Consider the following 16,533-nt stretch of genomic DNA (forward strand, 5'->3'; position numbering starts at 1 on the left):
CACATATGGAGATTTTCCCAGGGTCCAGCAAAAATCACTGTGAATACCAACAGTTTCAGATCCTCAGAGAAGAAATGCGGGTAGAAGAATTAGAGCAGTCATCACAACGAAACTACACCAGGTGCTGTTCTAGTGGATCAGTTTGATGGGCAGTGTGAAGGAAGAATGACTGTTCAACTTATTTTACGTAAAACAATCTACATCCAATGCCAACCCTTCCTCCCCCTGAATGCTAACAAAATACAAAATGTCCAAGGCTCAGGAAAAATTAGAAGCAATTCAGTTGACCTTAAAGATTAATTGGTAGCGGAGATAAGTTATAAGAGGAATTAACTTGTTTCCCAGCCTAATAATCTAAAATTATTTCAGTTTATTTGCTCTTAGGATAGAATAAAATTGGCCTTTAATGCATTATGCATGACAATAGAAAATATCTATTAAAAGTTAGCTAAGAAATCTATAGCTATTAATTAGAAACCAATTTACCACTTACATTAAACATTAGGAGACGATAAAGGTAAACTGTTGTATATTGTACATTAATATATGAAAACATTTTTTCCTTAATCATAAAATTAGATTATTAATTTACTGTTGATATTGTGTAGCTGTTACAAGAAAGTCACAAGGAAAAGCGTGGACTGTTACAATACCGGCTGGGACATTACTGTCAAGCAAAGGTTTCAAAGCAGATGCCACCTCTGTGCTAATGGAATTATTTTTATTCACCTCCTGGTTTATAGATATGGCTAGCCATAATTCACAGACTAATTTTGCTAATTACGTCCGCTTATTGTCAGTGCCAGGAAGTGTTAATGTTCCCAAAATAACGGGTAATTCAGCAAGTCTCCATTATGATATTACATGTGTACACATGTACATGCACATGCACATGCACAGGCATACATTTGTAGCCCAGTTCTTGACATAAAAAGGGGCAATTCCCCCTGACATCAATCTGAATAGCCTGCACAAAACTGAAAGCGTCTCTTGGCCTCCTGGTTTGTTGACTGACGGTTAATTTGAGCACAGGTCTAATCTACAAGGGAACTGGTGACTATGCTGAAAACCGAAGTGGGCCAATTGACTATCCACAAATGGTGGCAATTAAGTAGAACTACAAATATGGGCTAATCATGTTGCGTGTTTTCTAAAAATAAAATAAAATCTGAAAACTGCATTATTCTTCATGAGTTTGGTGGTCTGTGTATGTTTCAAGGCAGCGTTTTTCAAGTATCAGTATGCTTGAGGCAAAAAGAATAAGATGAAAGTTTTCTGAACGGGCCAAGCTGGTTGTATGGCTGTTGGGTACAAAGGGTCAGACTGTGCAGTGGAAGAGGTAATTACTTTAACCAAACAAACTTCGTCCGGTCTGCTGCACAATATGTGCAAACTGCTACAGGGCAAAGGTGCAGACTGGCAGGCGTTATCTGAAGAACATGGTAATGAAAATACTCAGCGGCATAGTTTGTCTAGCAGAAATAGTGTTAAGAGTCATGAAAGAAGCAGCAAGAAAGCCCACACTAAATTCTAGACCTTTCTGAAAGTGAACCTTTTCTGTTTACTTGTGGAATTACCACAGCTGATACAGACATTTGCGAAGATGTCAAACACAAGTGATAAATATACAATAGATACAGTGCAGAATTTTTTTTTGCAATAGATGAGATATATGGCATATATATAAAATTATTTGATCAAATCCTTATTCACAGGTACATTACTAGGCAAAAATCATTCTTCTACTTACCTGCACAGTTCATTCTTTTCACACATGTGGATTACATTCAGACATGATGGGGATGGAACTGCAGTAACTGCACAGGGTTTGCCATGGAGAAGTTCTTTGGCTCTGTGGCAGGATTCATCAGGCTGGATACAATCACAAAATGTCATCATTTGGGCAACTTCAAAAGGCATGTTTCGATAGAAGAACCTTATGGCTGCTTGACATTCTTCCATGTTGCACTTCCTATTTATTGAGCAAACCTTAAGGTACAGGGACAACTGTTTGTTACATACTTCATCTTCAACACACTCTTTGTTCACATCCAAACAGGTCCTGTTTGCTGTGTATGCTAAAAAGAATAATAGTTTTTAAAATGAAATCACAAGTAACCTTTCTCAAGTGATGATTGGTAGTCATCCTGCCTGCAACATCACCATTAAAAACAAGTTTGACTCCCCAAAACTCTGATCCAGCTCTTTGAGCATTGCCTCTTTTAAGCCCATTGTGTGATCTTCATACTTCTACTGCTTGGCCCTCATAAGCAACCCTCCTGCAAGCTTCTGCCCCTGCCAGATAAAGAAGGGAGAAGAAAGTGAAAGCTGGCAAGATGGAAGTTTCTTCATGGTATGTAACAGTTTCTGGAAGCTAGTGGCTAGTGGATACCTGAAACTGCTGAAATCTCCAGCATGCAGTCTTATGCTAGGATACGTGATAAGTAACGGAGAAGAGAATATAAATGGCATTTCTGAGCTTTTAAAGCTAGTTTAGGTATTTCTAGCCTATGCTATAAACCTTACAAAAAGATCTAGACAGTTCTGACCATAAGATGTTTATGGGATAAGATTTGACTCTGTAAATTTAACAGGATCAGGATTGTTACCTGACATTTTTGGATTCTTATCTACCCAGTAGCTTAACTGAAAATATGTTGGATCTATTGACTCCATGCTCTTCAGTAATTTGAATGAAAAGTATTCCTTTTAATCTCAAGATAGATTGTACACTATTTGAAAACAGAGCTAAAACCAGTTATAAGGATTCATAAGTAAATTCAGACTTACCTTGTTTGGAGAGCGCGGATAAACTCCATTGTAATTTTGTTTCTGTACTAATATTGTCTAGAAAAAAAAGTTACGGATACTGGCGTAAGTAATAAGTCATGTTTTAGCTTAGTTTTTAACTTTAAAGTATTGGCTGCGCTGCTGGCATAGTGCCAGTAGTAAAAATAAACACAAATAAAACAAATTAGCTTGATCAAATAGGACCTGCTCTAAAATCACTGTTACATATATTCATAAGTTTTGGGGTGAAAGCACAGTTTATCAAGGGCTTCTGATAACATTCTCTACATAATTATAGATCCTGGGACCTCAAGAAGAGTTTATAGAGCTGCTCAGCACAGTATAAAGTCAGATTTCTTGTGAGTAAATAAAGGCCATAGGCTTTAATGTGTTCATCAGTGCACCCAGTTTTCAAGCTCAACTAACTGCTTGTCATGATCTAAAGTCATTTGTCAAGATCTAAAGACATAAAGTCATTAGAAAATTATTGTTATCGGTCTTATATTGTTTCTAGTTATAGTGTAATACTAAAAGGGACTGATTTGGATCAGGTTGTATCAAATTAACACATTGAAGGACAATAGTATTTGCACTCAGGCTATCATTTTGCTATCAGATTATTCATTCACATCTAAATAAGCCTCTTAAAACTATCCTGTTTCCAATGTTAAACTGCAAATGATTAAGAAAACCTTTTTCACAGACTTGTGCACACTACTGTTATGTATGAAAGCATTCAGACTGCTGGAATACCACTAACCTGTGTCAATGTCGGGATTTTTCTCATCATCAATATCATCATCATCATTGTCGTCATCATCATCATCATTTTCACTAGCTGCTGAAGCTTGCCTTTCTTGAGAGTTGTGTAAACAAGGGTTGTTAAATATTCCCTTCCATATTTTAATGCATCTCATCTGGAGTGGTTCTGAGCACTTGCACTCTCCCAGCACTGTTTTTCTCAGTTCTTTCCATGCTGACAAACACTCCTGGTTGACCATTGGGAGCCTGCACTTTGCTGTGTCTGCCTGGCATGCTCGCTGGAAGCTCTTATACACTAGAAAACAGTGAGGGTCCTCTCGACAGCGTTGCTTTGCAATACCACAGTCGTTCTCTAATTCTTCTGGGTGTCTTTGGTCTTTGGGGTTTCTGTGTTGCCTAAAACTCAGTCCAGTATCTGACCTTGAGGAAGTTTCCAAATATGCTGTACAAATAGGTACAAACAGAGATATAAATCAAGTAGAAGATGGAGCATCACCACTGGTCAGCTCAAAACTAACTCAGGAAAAGGATAATTGTCTTAATGCAATAAAATGAATGAAACAGCCCTAGTTTCATTTTGATCTGTATCTAAATGCATAATAATTTCAGGGTCTTGCAGACTAATGAATCTTGATCATGCTTGCCGTGTCCTGGTAGCTGTATAATACAGCTTACTTTAACAATTCAGCTGCTAACAGTAATATGAGAAACCCTCACTAAAATTACTGCATAAAGGGATTAATCTCATACAATTTTAACCACCTACAGATTGGACATATCATGGATTATCATATTAATTCAATGCATAAATTATAAAGAGAGAATGGCAATTCCAGAAGATGGTTCATTCATTACCTAAAATAGTCATTTCAGATAGACAGGGAGAATTACTCTGGAAAGTATCTACCAACACCTTAAGATATCATCTGTAGGTAAAACCGATACTGGTGTAACTCCATCCAAACTTTTTGCTATATCGGTGAGAAATGTAATCTCAATTAGCAAAAAACCATAAAATTACTTTATTTTACTACAAGCAAAAGCAACTGTTCCAATGACATCAACATCAGATTTTAGATACTCACTCTTCTTGTTTGGGGCAAGGAGTAATGGATCAGGATGCTATTATTTCCTCTGCCATAAAGCCATATATTCTACTACTATATGATGTATGCTGATTGATGCCAGGAGGGATTGATGGAACAGAGCTGGGAATCAACCTTGGGGCTCACTTTCCAGGCTCTCATTCACTGGCTAATTTTACCTCTCTTATGTCAGCTTTGCTAAACGTAACTCCAGGAGACATTGGATCAGAAACTGCAAGCCTTTCATGCACCAAGTAATTCTCAATTACATAAATAGATTTTCTGAAGGGAAAAGAGTTCTCAGGATAATAAAAAAATAAATTTAAAGGAGCTGGGCCCGTTGATTACAATGGAATTTTTAAAAGGATGCACTTTATATATTAAGTACAGCTTTATGAAGACAGTAACTGTGTTTCCCACATCCAGTAACACCTCCTAGATGTAATGAAGACAATGTGACACAACTGCACAGCTGTGCATCCCCATTCACCCACCGTCCCATTCACAAGGTGGCTGGATGTGGCTCTCTATACATACCACAGATCCAGCGGCGCTCAGGCCTCCTTGGGCAACAAGTAGCCCTCAACACACATAGTATTTTCACTCTCGCTTTCCATTGGATTGAGCAAGAGCTTTAAAAACCATTTTAATTTCTCACATGTCTTGTATTGGTTTTGTTTATTTTAAAGCCGATATGGCATTGCTTTCATATGCATGTTGGCGTGGGAATATCATAGAAAAGACAAAAATAATTTTTTTTGGGAATTATCAGATTTGAGAAATATGCAAAGAAACTTGAATCCAGTTGAAATGAGGGTTACAAAATCATATATTTCTTTTTGTTCTTCATAATTAAATCTTTATGTTTAGTTACCTTTATCAATGCTGCACTGTTTCCCAAGCAAAGTTGTGATGCTACAGAGATCATCTGTAGTGCAGACACAGTTTTTAAATTCCGGGTATTCGTCAGCCAGGACTTGGATGATTCTATTACATCCAATAGCATCTTCAGTCTTGCATCTATTACCTAGAACTTACCATTAAAATTATAATGTTGTTAATGCTTATGAACGCTTAAGGGATATGGTTACATAAAACAATTCAATTGAAGCACAAAAATAATATGTTTTGCCAAGAGAAGATGGTTTGAACTTAGTTTTGTTTGAAAACCTGTCATAATTTACATATTTTAAATAATATTCAGAGTGACATAATAAAGTTGTGGGTATGATATTGCTTTCTTTTATTCAATCTGACCCATTGCCAGAACATCTGTTTCTGTTCTCATTTCCAAAGTACATAAGAACTTAAACTCGTACCTTTTATTCTGGGTAGGTGAGGTACAGAGACCAAACTAAAAATGTGCACAGGAGTCGAGGGTCACATCCTGAACTGAGGCACTGAAACACTCAACTTGGTCCTGTGTAGAAATGAGGTATCTGGTACAGGGACGAGAATTCACAGTACAGGCTAAGGCACTGTCACGTAATGGAGTAAGAGAGGGGATGTAGGAGGGCAGGCGCAGTCCTGTGATAATGATGATGCTAATCCCATGCTGAGGGATGCCATTTCTGGTTCAGATCCCTCACTCACGTGAGGATGGCACAAGCCTACAAATGCCTGGCTGTTTGGATGTGCCCTTGGATGGCTACCCTATAGAACAACTTCACTGCCTAAGTTTGGCAATGACAACAAATTTAAAGTAGTCCAAGAATATTCTGATTTTTAATTTTTTTATAAAAGAAATAAAAGAGAAGTTAACATAAAAAAATGCTGAAACCTTAGTTTGCCAATCCAGTTTCAAGCCCATTGCTTGTGTGTGCGCTTGGACTCAATGACAAAGACACACAGGCTATCAGATCATATTTTCCTTTAATGTGTAACAAAAATAAAAAGCAGGTACTAGCTTGTGGTACAAAGATAAATAAATCAACCCTCTACTTCATGGATAAATGGTTTTAAAAGTATTTAATTACTTATTATTGCTTAAGAAAGTTACAAGTTGCTTAAGAAAGTTACATAAGAAGCAGTTTAATAGTTTTATTTTGTGAAAGCCACAGTCTACCTTGTCAAAACGGGTATGCAGGTCCCCAAACCAGCACATTTCCTCTCTGCCTCGTAGATATTAAGTATCTCACAGTAAGTAAGATAATGAGTATGTGGCTCACAAGATGCAGGCTGGTCACAGGGCAGCATGAGGATCGGTTTTAATCTACTGAGCAAATATGCTATTGTCTCTGCCCTGTCAACAGTGATGTCTGGCTTCCTGCCTTGCTGCTTCCCCGGTGACTGGTGTGGAGCAGCAGAGACCGTGCGCTCTAGTAAAACTGCAAAGCTAGCAGCCATGTGTCACCGCTGCCACGGACAAGCTTTAATGTGATTAGAGCTTTAATGTCATTTATATGTTGTTGACACAAATAGCAGCAGAAGGTAGCCTAGGTGAAGGCCTGCAAGAGGAAACAGTGTGTTTTGCCTGTGCCTGAAGGAATGAATATCAGTTATTCCAGAGTGCACATCCCCATTTTGCCACCCCAAATTCCTTTTTCAAACAGTGTCTGCATTGCCCTTTCTCCAGTTGTTGTTGCGGACTACAGAGGCTTTGGAGATGTATCAAAATGTGCACTGCTACAGGGGGATGTCACAGTCCAGCAAGAGCTACAGTTCCCAGCCTCTGCTCCCACTTCACTTCTTGTATCAGCAAAGGAGGAGGTGATGGTGCCCAGGCTTGCCTGTATCTCTGCAACCCCAACTCCAACTTGCCTTCTGCATTTTTAGAAGCAGAGCATGACCCTGTCCCTTAGCTCTCACACTTCTTTCTTTTCCCAGTAGATCTACTGAAGGTCATAGACATAGGACACTCCCTCACCATAAAGATAGGATGGAAAGTATGTGGTGACATGGGAACTATGGAGGCCCATCAAGGTGGATGGGTGGATATTCTAGTCTATATTTTATCAAGTGACTAAGCGATAATAAAAGAATTTCAGAACACAATTTCAGGAGGACAAGTTGCAGGGGTAGAAAAAGAGCAACAAATATCAGGAGGGGCTTGTGTAAAAATTAGCTAATTTACAAAATTTATGACTGCCTTCTTCAAGGTCCTGAGGATGCTTCAAGGATGGAGGTGAGTAGAGGTAGGACAATAAGAAACACAAATCCCAGTATATTTTGTGCAGCACCCCAGACTCACTTAGCTGGTCTGTCTTCATGGCACTAACAACTTGTGGGTAGGAGTCAGGTACAGGGGCTGTGTTCAGAGTGGCCCTGTGTGCAGTGAACACATTGCGCTGAATCACAGCAGCTGACAACCAGGGGGTGAGAGGTAGGTTGTGGGGCTATGAACATACAGAGGCCATAGACAGAATCAGGAAGCACATCAGATTTATGGGGTTCCCTTACCTGGCCTCTTGAAAGCTGTGTAGAAATAACCGATTATCAGTATTGGTCTGTTTGTACACTGTGTTGATTCAGCTGTGATGAACAGCAGAAAATATTTTATTGCTGGTTTTCAATTATTGTTGCTTTACCATTGATTAGTTCTAGGTAATATATTTTAGCTTATACATATGCTTCCAAGGCATTTACAAAAAATGCTCTCTGACCTAATGCTTGGCAGCCATTATTCATAATTTCTTTTATTTATATGTACATAATTTATGTACGTGGGACCACAGATAGAAGCATGACAGAGTAGAAGCTGACACTTCCATGGTGATAATCTCTGTTCTTGCACAGTCAGCTCTCCAGACAGTTCAGTGGGAATTGCACCTGAAGACTGCAGACGAAAGTACTAGGTGAGACCACATCTGGAGTGCTGTGTCCAGAGCTGGGCTCCTGAGGACAAGAGGAACATGGGCATACGGGAGTGGCTCCTGCAAAGTGCCACAGATGGGTTTAATGGACTGGAGCATATGTCCTGTGAGGAGAGGCTGAGAGAGCTGGGATTGCTCAGCCTGGAGGAGAGAATGCTCAGGGGCATACCAATACACATATCCGTGTGTACAAATACCTGATGTGAGAGGAGTGAATAAGGCAGGGACAGACTCCTCAGTGGTATCCAGTGACAGGACAAGAGGTACAAACCAAAGTACAAGAAATTCCATTTAAAGGTCAGAAAAAACATTTTTAATATGAGAGTGGTCTAACAGGAGAAGAGGTTGCTCAGAGGGGTTTTGGTGCCTCCATCATTGGATATATCCAAAATCCAACTGGACACAGTCCTGGAAGACAGCCTGCAGTTGACCCTAGCTGAGCAGGGGGTTTGGACTAGATCTCCAGAGGTCCCTTCCAACCTCAGTGTTTCTCTTATTCTAAGAAAAATAAACTCTTCCAAATCTAATTCCAAATATGATTCCTTAATACTTAACTGATCTGAGCTTTTTTTTTTTTCTTTTGAACTCAGGTGTTTCCAGTTCTGAAAAATTTTAAAAAAGTATATTCATAATTAAATCACAGCTCAGAAATTTCTATTTTTTTCAGTGAAATAACAGAAGAAAAAAACCAGGAAACCCCAAACTTTAAAATCTTCATTCTGCAGTGCTGAAACATTTCTGACATTTTCAAAGTAAAAACTTCTGATTCTGTCAGAATTAAATATGTCCATCTTTTCCATCCTGACCTGGAAGCTGACTCAGACATTTTCACCCCCTTTTTTTTTTTTTTTCCCCACTGTATCTTGGCACAGAAAACTATAAACTGAGTCTCTGAAAATGCTGCTGTAATACTAGGGGGAGCAGTGATGGACAGTTTGACAGAGAAAGGATTGACTTAGGCAGTCGTCTGGAGAGTGTCCCCAGACCTGCTCTGAAGAACAAAAGATGGAGGTCTTGATAATGCACACATTTAACTTGGAGGTTACAACCATAGGGACTGAGTTACTGAATTCATACCACACAGTAAGAGTGGAATTATCATTTGTAGTTAGGTTTCTCATAAAGAAACTAGGAAAAGGAATATTTGCCCTATTGCCTATTGGCTCTAACTAACACATTCATGCTCAGCACTGAAGGGCCTTTTCCATTCCTACAGCTCATCCATGAAGTTTTTAGTCTTGCACATGTAGAGTACTCTTGACAGAGAGCATAATGTTATTCTTACTAATAATGCTGTTGGTAGATTTTCTGTTGCTGTTTCTGTGGGCTCTCTGAGAGGTACCATCAGCTGTCTGACTGTGGGTTTACACCCTCTGGGGACATGACACCTAATAAGCAAATTTAGAATAGTTTGTCCTAGACCGAACACGGTATCTGAGTGCCCTGCAATGCTAGAGAGTCCTTGCCAAAGACTATTATCCTAAGAAAATATACAGATGCAAAACCAAACAAGCAATCACAAGAAGAGTTTATTTTCAGAAGGTTTCTCTGACCCAGTTACAAATACCATTAATATCAGTGAATAAGGACATAGGACAATAAGTGAGGGAAATGGCATATTATGGGACAATGCAGTAAAACCACAGGGGAGACCACAGATGCCATCATGCTGTCCCACTTCATTTGGTTGCAGGGTATGATGAAGAATAGGCTACAGTGCAAATCCTGATCTTTATGTCAAGTAGTCTTCGTGCTAATGACTTTGTGAATGATGTGAGAGAAGCAAATTCAACAACTTCTGATCTGGGGAAGAGGTTTGGTTCTAGAGATCTCATCTTTACGTCACTGTCTTGAGCCTGAAAGTACTGCATATTCTAATACTTTTTTTCAAACAGCAGCCATATCTTTTGAAACTGTGCCACTTCACATAAAATATTTAAAAACTCAATAGAACATGAGCTGAAACCCAGTTCCTTTGGGGACTGTTGTAACCATTAGGTTATCATGTATTTTTCATTTACTCCTTTCTTAAAAGTATTCAGCCATTCTATGCAAAGCAGATACGTATCTGGAACAGGACATACTAAGAAGGACCCCTCAGAGAATTTTCTGCTCAAATCATTTTAAATACTGCCTTGTGACTTGGGACACTTGGGTTCAAATCTCTGCAACAAATCAGACAGACACAGGCATTCAGGTAGCTTACACTGCAGGTGAATGTTCTAGCAATGGGCTATTCACCATGAGGTCAGGCAGCATCTTCTGCTGCCTGGCTTCCCACACAGACCAAATGTGAGACTGGGTCCTGACATCAAGACAGACAGAGGGATGTTCACTTTATCAACTCTGCTGCAGCTGAGGCTGAGAACAAATTATGGCATCAGGACATGGCTGGTTTTCTTTAAATAATGTCAATATAAGGAGAAGGGAGGCTTCCATGGAGATATAGATACCTCTGATTCCCAGTGATGGAGAACTTGCCCTATGGAATTAAGTTGCTAGAAATGGCAGTTATGTACCTAAACACCCTTTGCTGCATTTATGAATAGGACCAAGGCATGGGCTAGGCTAATGGCAAGTGACTGTATCTATACTGCTGCACTTTTGCATGGTACTTGGTCTGGACCGAGCCAGCTGGACTGTGAAGATAACGTGGGCCTGGAGTCACTCACAAAAGGCAGTTCTGCGCAGCCAGTGTGGGGGTAAGACAGTTTAGTTGTATGGATATGTGCTACCCCAGGACAGTTGAACTCGGGGCCAGAAAATAGTCCCTGGCCCATTTTATTTGCTAGTACTGATGTAGCCTTGGCAGATCAAGGCCCTTGACATTTATCAGTCAACAAAGGTGTCATTACTAGCTTAGTCTAATAACACTACCACACCGTACTGTCACTCTTCTTCTCCCTTCCATATTCACAGCACCTGGCAAGTGAATTGTCAACTATTAACAGCAAGGTCTTGAAGGGATTTAAAGAAAGAGAGACATGGTGACTGATACCCCAGATTTGTTCAAGAAGATAATAGGCCTTTGGGGAAAGGAACATTTTCATCTGAACAACAACAGAGATTAGGATGAGTTTCAGGTCAAACTTGTAATACCTGGTCTTCCCCCACTTAAAATATACTTTACTTGGAAATGATGCACCAAGCGTTGGAAGTGCAATAAACAGAGACAGAGACTGATTTTCTGCTTTCATTTATGTGAGAATCTGTTTAACAGTTCAAGGAGGCTTAGTCACATCATAACCTGCACTTTATCATACCATCACTCCCTGCAAGTGAATCACTCTGACGTGTAGGTACTATTCACTGAATAAATACAATGTGCCTCCCTACAGCACAACTTTCTTTGAGGCATGCTTTATTTGATTTGTTTCTTATTCTAATACAATATTTGAAAATTACTCTAAGTAACTACTACATTGTTTTGGGTACCATGTGAGATCATAGAATCATAGAATGGTTTGGGTTGGAAGGGACCATAAAGACCATCTAGTTCCAACCCCACCGCCATGGGCAGGGACACCTTCCACTACACCAGGTTGCTCAAAGCCCCATCCAGCCTGGCCTTCAACACTTCCAGGGAGGGGGCCATTGTCAAGGATTTCAGAAGTTGACTGTCTTCTGTTGCAATTTTCTCTTTGAAATCTCACTGACATCATTCAGTTACCAGAGCAATATTATGATAAATTATGAATATGCAACCATTCAGCAATTCAAAATAAAGCTGTGTACACCATAAAGAATTACCTGAAATATTGAAAGCATTACCTGAAATATTGCAGACATCTTCAACAACATTCCAGATACTCTCACATCCATTTGCAGCATTTATACATTGCTCCCTTAAGTGCAGACAGTCAGTAGTCTGGGCAGTAGATATATTTGTGAGGTACATGAACAACGCTGTAAAAACAGAATATAATGACTATTTAATACAATAGCTATTGTACTGACCTTTTTCATTTACACTTATATTATAACAAGATAACTTACTGTTTTTTATTTATAGATTCAAATTTTCTGTCAAGTTACTTTTTAACAGAATAAAACTTTTCCTCAGTTTCACAACTGGAAAATTAAATTAAAATTTTAAATTTTCAAAGCTGCAGTGTGACATATTTTTCTTATTTTTACCCCAGTATTATAACATCAACCATAGCTATATATGACATCAACCCATGGATACATAGAAATGACTGAAGTTCTGACATCCATAATAAATTATACAAAGGAAGACAGTATAAAATTCAGAGGAAACAGCATTTTTTTTGGACTACAACTTCATCAAGCTAGAGAATACACAGGAATTCCGATGACTAATAAATGAGATTTTATTTCATAAGACAGTACTATTCACCCTCTTTGTTTTTACTTCATGGATGCATCATTTCTTGAAAGCAACCCCCACATTTATGTCTTTATCTGCTTCCCTGAGTGCACTGAAGCTGAAGACCATGTTAATTGCATAAAAAAGTTCTGAAGCTGAAGACTGATATGGAGGTTTCAAGGTAAATAATTTTAAATCAGCACCACCTCTGGCTTATCAGTAGAAAATTAAATTGCCTAAAAGACAAATCAGTTGGGGTTTAGCTCTTTCATTCTCATGGTAACACAACCTCTAATTTGTAACCATGTGTCTTAATTTTCTATAAAATTAAGTTTCAGACACTGATTTCAGGTCTTATCAAAACAGCTGCTGAACACCTGATGGGAGTGTTTTCCTTAGGTATTGAAGGACACAGCATCTCCCAGATCAAGTATCTTTTTTTTCTTTATTTTCAGGCAAGTTCATATGGAATTTGAGGAATTTCCAGCACTGTTTAATTCCTTAAACATCATCTCCAACAGGCATGAAATATTCCCTCAGGACTTGTCCAGACCCTATCCATAGAAATGAAATGTTTCCAATGATATATTTGAGAAATAAGAAATGAAATATCAAGTATCACTCTTAATAATCTTAAAGAGCCACTACTGTTTAGAGCTGATGCCATCCCTTCTGGAAATTATGCTTACCTGTGATACAACAGTGCTGCTGTAGGGAACACTTTCTGGTTGCATGTTGATAAAGATGAAGCAACATTTAACACTTTACAACTGACAGGGGCAATAGCATCTATTGGCCTCAGAGACACAGAAGAGGCCACATGTGCTTACTATGAGAGCGTGAATGGGGCTGGTGCTAATCCTTTTTCAGTTGTGCATATGCCTGCCAGTTCTCAGCTCTATGAAGGGTTGGTTGTGATTTCAGTGATTTCCAGCCTGAAACACTCTTTTAGGCTGTGTCTGTCAGTCAGCCTGGAAGATAGAAACGGCTCCTGCCACTTGACATTGAGGAATGTGCAGCTGGCCAATCCACAGGGACAATTTTGGCTCATTATGACAACATTTTAGTCCTGGGACTGTCTCCAAAAGTTCTTTCTAATTATGAGATGACTCACTATTTATTCAGATGACAGAGAAAAAAAGTTGCCAAATGCCTTACAGGTGAAAATGGCTGTATATAGAAGATAATGCAACATTACAAACCCAGGAACTTTTTAAGAAAAGGTAATTTGCTGGATGACCATTCACCTATTTTGTGGCTACTAACACATCGAAAGATTTACGCATCCAATTAGGATCCATAGCACAAAGACTCTGTGCTGTCCCCCTCCTGTTAAGACAGCTTTTCGGAACCAGTGCCTGAAAATGAATAGTCAAAGTAGGACTGATTGAGCAGCCAATTAGCAGTTCCTGCTCTTTTGTAAGGATTATTTCAGAGTGTGTTTATTTTGAACCCACCTGGAAACTGTGCCCACAAAAAGGAGGAGATGCTTTTGCAAAATAACTATGATTGAAGCTAATTCAGTCCAAGCAATGGCTTCTCTAGATCTAATGACATGTTATGGATGGGTCTTTTGTTTCCTCAGTAGTACACAGGTAGCATACTGTGGCAAGCCTACCTGAAACAAACAGGCCTATATGATTTTAGAATCCAGTGCACGGTAGCTTATACAATTGCTTGAATTGGCAGCTATTAACTTTAGTCATTCACTTTAGTTATTTACTCCAGTGTTTGGAGTACTAAGTGACTGTTTTCTAGTTAGAAGAGTTCAGGGCATCTAAGAGTTAGTTACTTTTAGAGGGATCCATTTTGATATGAAGACACATAAATTTAGATTTCTACAGGTGTCTGTATTTTTCTACAGGTGTCTATTGATTCATTGGGTTGATGTAAAATTCCCTGTTCTGAAGAACTCAGTGTCTAAAGTGAAAGGGGGGAAAAAAGGACGTTTTAGCGCCTTCATTTTGCAAATTGGGAGCTGAAGCACAGAGGAATCACAATGTCTCTCTTAAGATTACAGAACTATTATCTGGCAGATAATAATGAGTAATGGGAAACCAAGCCGTGGTTTCTATCCGAATGCAAGAGCAGCAAGATAGCTGGCGCCAAAGGAGAAAAGCAAACTATGGTTGAATATAGTTTGAATATAGTTGAAATGTGATAAAGAACAACTTTATTCTAATAAAAACTGGGGCAGAACTACGTACAGAATGTTTTTAACATTGGAATATGAGTTTAGAGTGGTGGGATGTTAAAGAGAAAAGCAGAAGGTGTACAATATGTAGAAAGGGGGAAAGGAGAATAAAATAAACTCAAAAATACTTGTCTCGTATTCTCTTCTACCAATTCTTTCTGTACCAGCTTTGTTGATTTTCCCTTTTTCTCCACTCAAACCCAAAGGGTAATGTCAATAGCCCTCCCTGTAGCACTGCCAGCACTAAATGCTTTCCACTTAGCAAACAAGTGCCTGTTCATTTAGACAGGGCATCCCATTTGTGGGTCCCCTCGCCGGCTGAACTTACTACCGGTGCCGGCCCTGCTACCCTGCCTTACCTCCCGCTTCAGAGACGCTATCCGGAGCCGGGGTGAAGACGTCTGCGCCAAGCCGCAGGGCCTGGACGTCGCAGGCTGGTGCGAACCCCCGACAGGTACCTGCTCGCCCCCGCCTGGAGGCTCCCCAGGAGAAGGAGCAAGGGATGGAGCTGTAAGGGGAACCCGCGGAGAGGAGAGGCCCGGCGGCGCGGGGCGAAGCGAGGGGCCCGGCGAGGCTGAGGGCTGCCTCCCTCCCCACCTCCCGCGGCACTTACCGAGGCAGAGGAGCGCGGCCATGGCCGGCCGCTGGCGGCTGCAGCTCCGCGCCCAGCGGGTCGCGCCTGGCGGCAGGTGCCGGTGTGGCACCGCCCCTTCAGCACCGGCCGCGGGGACAGCGCCCCGCCCGCCCGGCCCCGGCCCCGGCCCCGGCCCCGGCCCCGGCCCGGCCCCCGGCAGCGCTTGCCGCACGGGGCGGACCGTGGGTGGGTGTCGTGCCGACAAGGCCACGGCAAGGGGCGGGAGCGGGCAGGTCTGCCACCCTTCCGATGTAAATATTGCATCTTTCTCTGCCCACCTCCTTCGGTCGGGAGCAGTGGACGAAACTTCCCACCACGTCCCCTGCGAGCTTCCTTTGCTGCCATTGTTATACCCTTGGCTTACATTTCTCTTTTTGCCATAATCGTTAAGCTGGACTGCGCCAAGGAGATATGGTTCTTGGGCATTTTTCACGGGATCCGGCAGTCCCTCTGCATTCAGTCCCACTTGATTTCTGGAGAAACTAACAGAGCAAGTCTTTGGCTGCTGCCTATAATCTCTCTGAAAATGCCTGTTGCTGTGTCTGATCTTCTTCTGTAAGCACTGGTCAACGCATTTTAGAAGTGAATTTGTTTGTTTTCATCTCAGATGTGAAATAGGATCGTGATCTATTAAGGAGAGAGAGGAGCTACGGAGCATGTGACAGTAGACCAGAGGAACAAGTAACTAGTCTATAGTCTAGACCCATACTGGACTACGGGTCTAACTTCAGGAGTTTCACTAAAATACATCGAAAAACAGTTTACCATACAAAAGTCAGCAGCTGACTTGGCTACTTATTAAAAAATAAATCAACTATAAATCTTCCACACATGCACCTGCTGGCTTTACTGCATGCCCTTTTTTGCACTGGAAGCGGGAGTAAACAACAGATCCCTATTGATTTCTCCATGCTACTTGTGAGTCT

The 16,533-nt window shown here is 40.5% G+C and overlaps 1 protein-coding gene across 1 annotated transcript in view; it reads right to left on the reverse strand.

The window, feature by feature from the left end:
• Positions 1–15,952, reverse strand: part of GFRAL (GDNF family receptor alpha like) — a 28,140-nt gene extending 12,188 nt beyond the window's left edge. Inside the window, exons 1-6 of the mRNA XM_059831755.1 lie at positions 15,886–15,952; positions 12,221–12,355; positions 5,512–5,670; positions 3,551–3,994; positions 2,791–2,847; positions 1,751–2,078 (exon numbers count right to left, since the gene is read on the reverse strand). Of these exons, the coding sequence (XP_059687738.1) occupies positions 1,751–2,078; positions 2,791–2,847; positions 3,551–3,994; positions 5,512–5,670; positions 12,221–12,355; positions 15,886–15,952 (1,190 nt within the window). The remainder of the gene's footprint in view (positions 1–1,750; positions 2,079–2,790; positions 2,848–3,550; positions 3,995–5,511; positions 5,671–12,220; positions 12,356–15,885) is intronic.
• Between the last annotated feature and the right edge of the window lie 581 nt (positions 15,953–16,533).

Source organism: Gavia stellata, chromosome 2, assembly GCF_030936135.1.
Source record: "Gavia stellata isolate bGavSte3 chromosome 2, bGavSte3.hap2, whole genome shotgun sequence".
NCBI classification, from domain to species: Eukaryota; Metazoa; Chordata; class Aves; order Gaviiformes; family Gaviidae; genus Gavia; species Gavia stellata.